Below are 6,953 nucleotides of genomic sequence, written 5' to 3'. Positions count from 1 at the left end.
CACACACACACACACACACACACACACACACACACTCCCCAGTCCTGCTGTTTTCTTAAAGAGACGACACATACACCAATGCACAAGTAAAACTGGAGCCTCCGCACAACCATAAATCACACTTAACTTTGTTCGATATCAATATTTTTGTTACATTTTCTTCTTTTTCTCCTTCCTAGGGTCCACCTGGTCTGCCGGGACAAAAGGTAAGTGTTTGGTGGGACATGTATACAAGTCATACAAACAGGGGACATCGAGCTTAAGGAAGATATGTGGCACTACATGGACTGCATTTAAAATAATAATATAATTAAAGCATAAAGAAACACATGTAACATGCAAACAATACGAAATAGAATGTGTTACTTGTTGGTGATCTTCCTCTTCTGCAGTGTAATAATAGCAAACAATAATAATAATGATAAATTGTATTTACAATGCGCTTTAGGTTTCAAATGAAATCTCAAAGTGCTACGGTAGCAAGGAGTTCAAAACAGTTCCCAGAATATAACAGAATCAACAAATAGCAATAAAACACCATAAGACTAAAATTAAAACTACGACTGTTAAAAGGCCTTTAACCGACAAAGTGTGGGTGTACTTCTTATTCTCTTGGCTTAGTATTACAGTTCATCATGTCATACTGCTCTGTATTAGAGTCGGCACTGTGTCAGTTTCTACTCTTTAACAAGTGAGATTTTTGCAAATGTTTTTCTGTTTGTTAATGCTGCCATTATTATAAAAGTACACTAAATTCTCCCTTTGTTTTATCAGCTGTTCTTTGGTTAATAATATACAGATACATATAATATAGAAAACGGTCCAGTTGCATTGTTAGTGTTTTCCACAAGATGGCGCTGTTTATTTAATCAGAGATCGGCATAACAGACTGGGAAGCGGTGTGGTAGACAGCGGATGCTTCTATGCTTGCTGATCACATGCCGCTGATATCTCATTGTGTGTTTCTGGTCCACAGGGCGACCCGGGTGATGTGATCTCCACCAATCGTTTTGGAGAGACAGGAGCAGTCGGATTGCCCGGATTACCTGGAGCTACTGTGAGTTTCTTTGTGTATTTTAACCTCTAAAAAAACGCGTACTGTAAAACCAAAAACTTTGTTCAGACTCATGTTAAACTGTATTAACAAAGATACCAAAGTGTACAAAGATGCAAAATATGTCGGGCCACATTTGGTAGAGTTAGCAAATTAGCTTCAATGAAGATCTGGAACATGCTGAGAACAGAAGTGAAAAAAAGAGGACTAGTCCAACCTTAAAGGGGAACTATGCAGTTTTATTTTAGCTTAAATTGCCTTAACTGAACTGAGAAAACGGTGAAGAAATGGCTATAACTGCATAGCGCCGCTTTAAAACTGTATGTTAGGGTTTTATTTAATGTAGATGGACACACCTATTCTTTAACTTTGGTCTTTTATTTGCTGAAATATTAGAAAGAGTTATATTCCTGGCTCTGAATTGACAAATTTCAAATATACACAGAAAAGGCCTCATGTATTTATCTCTATACTATATTTGTGATCATTGCCAAATATTTAATACAAACCCCATTCATCTCTTATACAAACTAATTTGACGATACACTGTATGAATATTCCTAGCCATAAATGCTCGTAAAAGGTTCATTTTCACAGGAAAGTATTTCTTAAAGTATGTGTTTTAAAGTACGTATGTTTCACGACACAGGGAGCTCCCGGTCCCACCGGTTTGCAAGGTCCAGTCGGCCCTCCGGGACCCAGAGGCTATGAGGTAATGAAGGAAGAAATCTTTGTATTTCATTTATATTTATATACATGTTTTTTTTTTTTTTTTATTTCAGTTGAGTAACCAACTGAACCATTAAAGATGTTGAAGTAAACATGGTGGGGTTTTTTTTCAGGGTCGTCCAGGTCCCCCAGGACCTCCCGGACCAAAAGTGAGTCTAAACATTCAGGAGTCAATAGAAAAATGGATTTTACATAGACGGGATGACGTTGCGGTCTCGCCAAATGAATCCTCTTTGTCATTTTTGCCTTCCGGTTGACAGCTAAGTAACTGAGAGCTTGTTGTCTTCTTGCTTTCTCCAACAGGGGAACATGGGATTGAACTTCCAAGGACCCAAAGGAGAGAGGGTATTAATTCCTGTGTATAGCATTGTATAGCATCTTCTAACAATGGAGATTCTGTGCACTACTGTATCCGTACAACTGAATGAGATTAGCTGACCGCGGTATCATACATCTAGCTAAATTAGCATAGTTGTGATTACTGACGTTACCCGATAAATCCAGTCTTGTGCTATTTTTCTGACAAGCAAAAGCCCGCTGTCCATGTCCTGATAAGTGTTTATATTGAAGGGAACTCCCAAACAGCGAGACTCAGTCTCTTGTTTATTGATTTGAACTGCGCGACAATGCGACTCTTTCAGCGGGCGTGTGGGTGTGATGAGCATGAACGTGACAGTTTCACGGGATTGCGCCCACAATCGCTTCCCGTGTGAAAAGCATTAGTAGATTTATTTGATTTGATTAGGACAATGCAGCTTAATCAACATTTAAAGTAAATGTGCCAGCGTTAGCCAGTCTGCTAATTTTCAACTGTAGAATGGTTACCTAGCATGCAAGCCTTTAAAACTTAACCCTTAATCTGGCTTGTGCGTGTGTGCGTGTGTGTGTGTGTGTGTGTGTGTGTGTGAACACAGGGTGACACTGGTATGCCAGGACCTCCTGGTCCTCCTGGGCAGGTCGGAGAACAGAAGAAGCCACCTGAGACGGAGATTCAGAGAGGAGACAAGGTAACTGCCAGCCCAAAACACTCGATTAAAGTAGGCTGCCTTACAGTTGTATTGAAGTTTGGTGTAGTTACTTTCCACTGCCGAGAAAAACTAATGCTAATATTTTAATAGTTAGCGAGCCTAAATGTTAATGCCCGACATCTGTCAGATGCTGGAACACTACTGTTCCCTGTTGGGACACAGATGTTGTTTTGTCCATACCGTTATCCTTTGGGACACAGATGTTGTCCTCTCTGCAGGGCTGTAGTCCGGACTCGAGACCGTTTTTCTATGGTCTCGGACTTGTCTCGTACACGCTAGTATTTGGAAATTAGACCTTTTTTCTATCCTGGACTCAGTCTTGACTTGGACTCAAACCTTTTTGGACTCGGTCTTGTCTTGGACTCGCACCTCTTTGGACTTGGTCTTGACTCGGACTCAAACCTTTTTGGACTCGGTCTTGACTTGGACTCAAACCTCTTTGGACTCGGTCTTGTCTTGGACTCGAACCTCTTTGGACTCGGTCTTGTCTTGGACTCGAACCTCTTTGGACTCGGTCTTGACTCGTACTCAAACCTCTTTGGACTCGGTCTTAACTCGGACTCAAACCTTTTTGGACTCAGTCTTGACTCGGACTCAAACCTTTTTGGACTCGGTCTTGACTCGGACTCGAACCTCTTTGGACTCAGCCATGACTTGGACTCGACTAGTCCTGGTCTTGGATTTGTATTGGACTCGACTAAGGTGACAACAGCACTGCCTTACCGTCACCTGTTGGGAAACAGATGTTGCCCGTACCGTCTCTGGTTCCGGCTCTGACCACGGCTCTTAACCTGATTTACATGAGAAAATGTGAACTAATGTAAAATGAAAGAAATATTTCCATCAGGGTTCTGTTAATGCTGCATCTTTCACTTCAGCCACTTGATGGCAGCAGACCATTTCTACACCTGTTGCTCCGGACAGTAACTCACTATATTTGCAGACTAGTTAGACATTTTTTAGATATTTTGTTACTGTGCTTTGCCAATATTGTGAGTGTTGGACCATGCATGAAGACTATAAATTTATAACAGCGCAGGAATGAGTTACATCTTTGTTTTTGGAAGTGTTTATTTCCTGATGATGTTTTATTGATCAGGTGCATTACTGTGTTGATATTATTGCATGTTGGGATATTATATCACAAAACATCTGATGACAGGGCCCAGCACTGTACATATAAATCTATAAATGAGCATTTCTATTGTAGTTAAACCCTGTGTTGTAGGTTCCATCATCAACCGGTAAAGCTCAGCTATTCGTCACTGGAGGGCACTTTCAATCAGTCAAATAGTTTGGTTGAAACTCTAAATGTTTTCCCTGTAGGGTGATCCAGGTCTTCCAGGTTCCCCAGGTGACCGAGGCTTTCCAGGACCTCCTGTAAGTATCTCTTCCCCACCCGTGAACATCGTAGGGTTGTTGAAAGAGCTCCGCATCACAGAGATCAAAGTTGACTGGTGAGATACAGAAAAAGCCCTGTACTGTTTTGACCAGCCATGTTGTTGTTGTTGTTGTTGTTGTTGTTGTAGGGTCCCGAGGGTGGCCAGAAAGGAGACAAGGGAGAACCAGGAGAACCAGGCAAACGAGTAAGGCCAGATCACACATAAACAGATTTATAAATGTACTTAGTAGGACAATTCGTTCACCTAACTCTTTTTTTCTATTCTAAGTACCTCAGTTTGCTTCAAAGTACTTTATTGAATCTTCTAAAAGCAATTTCATTTCTGGGGCGCCCGGGTAGCTCCCCTGGTAGAGCATACGCCTCATGTAGTCCCGTGTCGAAGTGTCCTTGGGCAAGACACTGAACACCGAGTTGCCCGCAATGCTGCGTGCTGCCTGTGTATGAATGTGTGTGAATAGTGAATGGTTCCTGTATGATGTAAAAGCGTTTTGAGTAGTAGACTAGACTAGAAAAAGCACTATATAAATGCAGCACATGTACAGCGGCTCAGTTCTTGCCGCAGCGCCTGCAGGTTCACTTCCCACCTGCGGCCCTTTGTTGCATGTTGTTCCCCCTCTCTCTCCTCGTTCATGTCTAAGCTGACCTATCAGCTGGTCTAACATGCTAAAAAAAACAATCTTTCAAACAAAAGCAATTTCTTTTTCTTACACTGGAATTAGTGGAGTGGAATTACTGTTGACCTCCAAAAGTTTGTAGTAACTTTTCGACAGAAAGCCTCGTGTGCTGTGCAGAGATGAAAATCTCTCTCAAGTCTTTTTCACTCCATGAATTCCTTCATAGAGTGACTGTCTGAAACCATGCGTCGTTATCTCTCTTTGTACAATTTGTTGCATTGAATCTTTACAAAGACTCACATAAGTGTTGGGATGCAGCTGTGTCGGAGCTACAATGGCGGGCTATTTTTGTTCATATTTTTTGACATATTAGTACAAAATGTTGTCACTTCATTGGAAGCATACCGAGGCTTTAACAGAAACCCTATAACATCCAAATCCTGACATTTAAACACCTTTTTGAAGACACAAGTATAGGCAAAGCTATCCCCATTTTTCAAAAATATCCTCACTTGTAAGGTCTAAACTTCAAAATATAGACGCACAAGACGACACACACATCTTAATGCTTGATGTTTAAAAAAATAAACAGAACATAATAGTCCGTCTGGACCTCAAACCTACCCACTCTGTCTGTAAAGAGTCTCGAGATAACTCTTGTTATTAATTCATAAGTCAAATTGAATTGAGTTGAACCCTTTCCTTCTATCTGCAGGGCAAACCAGGCAAAGATGGCGATCCCGGGACTCCAGGCTACCCCGTGAGTTCTGCCAGCAAACTAGACTAATTCATAACATAACACTTTTTTTTTTTTACTCTTGTGTCTAACTTTCTTTTTTTTTTGTTTCTTCCTTTGTTCACCATCAGGGGCCCAAGGGAGACTCAGGCTTGCCAGGTCCTCCAGGCAGGGATGGAGAGAGAGTGGGTTTTCTACACCTTTTAAAACTATATCCAGCAAGTCATTAGATGATGTCACGCATTGTTTTTGATAACTTGCCCCTGTCCCGCTCTTCTTTTTATTTCTTTTAGGGATTTAAAGGGGATCAAGGATACCCAGGCCCACCAGGAGTGGTGTGTATTCTACAGTACATTTAACAACTCTTAATTCAAGCTCTTCCTATAGCTTTTCTTCTTCTCTACCTGCTAAGTTTCCTCTGGGATGATTTTCTCCGCTCTGCACGTATTCTGGAGCAAGGCCGTAACCGTAGCAGACAGTGGACAACACTAATAGAATAAAACTCGACTTGGCAATTAAAATATGAAGTCAATAAGTTAATAAAAGGAAGAAAATACTCTGTCAAACTCAACTCTAAGAAGGGCCACACTGGAAAAGGAGAATCCCGTCAAGGGGCCAGACAATGGAGTTTGTTGTCGTGCTTTAATTTAATCAAAAATAGAGCTGGGCAATGTGTAGAAAATTTTATATTGTAGAGTTGACTAGTGCTTTCACAAAACATTAACACAATGAGAGTTTTGATTAATCGTCACCAATAACGTGGATACAATGACTAAGTGGGTAAAGGCAGATAATAAAACAGCTAGTAAGTCTGGTAAGTTCAGAAATTTACATTACTTAGCTGTAACGCCGCCTTTAAAACCAGGAACAGACAACTCTTGATATTATGATTTGAGAAGATATCTATCCTCAAATATCTACATCAATATAATATCGATATATGGCCCAGCCCTAATCGAAGAAGCCAAATATATTTGACTGTATTATTGCTTGTCTCATAAAGCTCTCTCCTTTACAATTTGGTCGACCATTGAGCCCTAAAAAGGTCAGCAAAAAGTTCCTCAGCCATTATAGAAATAAGCGACAAAAACGCTGAAATAAAGCACTGAAAAATGTCCCATAAAGCAACAAGAACCAGAAAAATAGCAAAACTGTCAGACAAAAGCCAAGCGGCAAAACGTCTTGAATTTGACAGCAATTTGGCCCGTGGGCCTTGAGTTTGACCTAATCTAATTAGGTAACTGCTTCTCTGGGCACTACATCTTCCTGACCACTAGGTGGAGACATTTCTATCCATCAAGCTTTTCTTATAATTTGTAGAGTCTTTAATCAACTCCTACATTAGGCCAATGGGGTAGGATCAGGGGAGAACTTGCTTGGACGCGTGTTC

The 6,953-nt window shown here is 40.9% G+C and overlaps 1 protein-coding gene across 3 annotated transcripts in view; it reads left to right on the top strand.

Moving 5' to 3' along the window:
* Positions 1-6,953, top strand: part of col4a5 (collagen, type IV, alpha 5 (Alport syndrome)) — an 82,680-nt gene that overhangs the window by 35,268 nt on the left and 40,459 nt on the right. For all 3 annotated transcript variants that reach the window (XM_032499377.1, XM_032499378.1, XM_032499379.1), the window contains exons 8-18: positions 180-206; positions 977-1,057; positions 1,704-1,766; positions 1,897-1,932; positions 2,087-2,128; positions 2,698-2,790; positions 4,138-4,191; positions 4,341-4,397; positions 5,543-5,587; positions 5,695-5,748; positions 5,857-5,898. In XM_032499377.1, the coding sequence (XP_032355268.1) occupies positions 180-206; positions 977-1,057; positions 1,704-1,766; positions 1,897-1,932; positions 2,087-2,128; positions 2,698-2,790; positions 4,138-4,191; positions 4,341-4,397; positions 5,543-5,587; positions 5,695-5,748; positions 5,857-5,898 (594 nt within the window). The remainder of the gene's footprint in view (positions 1-179; positions 207-976; positions 1,058-1,703; positions 1,767-1,896; positions 1,933-2,086; positions 2,129-2,697; positions 2,791-4,137; positions 4,192-4,340; positions 4,398-5,542; positions 5,588-5,694; positions 5,749-5,856; positions 5,899-6,953) is intronic.

This window comes from Etheostoma spectabile, chromosome 19 (assembly GCF_008692095.1).
Source record: "Etheostoma spectabile isolate EspeVRDwgs_2016 chromosome 19, UIUC_Espe_1.0, whole genome shotgun sequence".
Classification (NCBI taxonomy): Eukaryota; Metazoa; Chordata; class Actinopteri; order Perciformes; family Percidae; genus Etheostoma; species Etheostoma spectabile.
The sequence above is the reverse complement of the archived record's forward strand: the minus strand, read 5'-3'. Positions and strand labels throughout refer to the sequence as shown.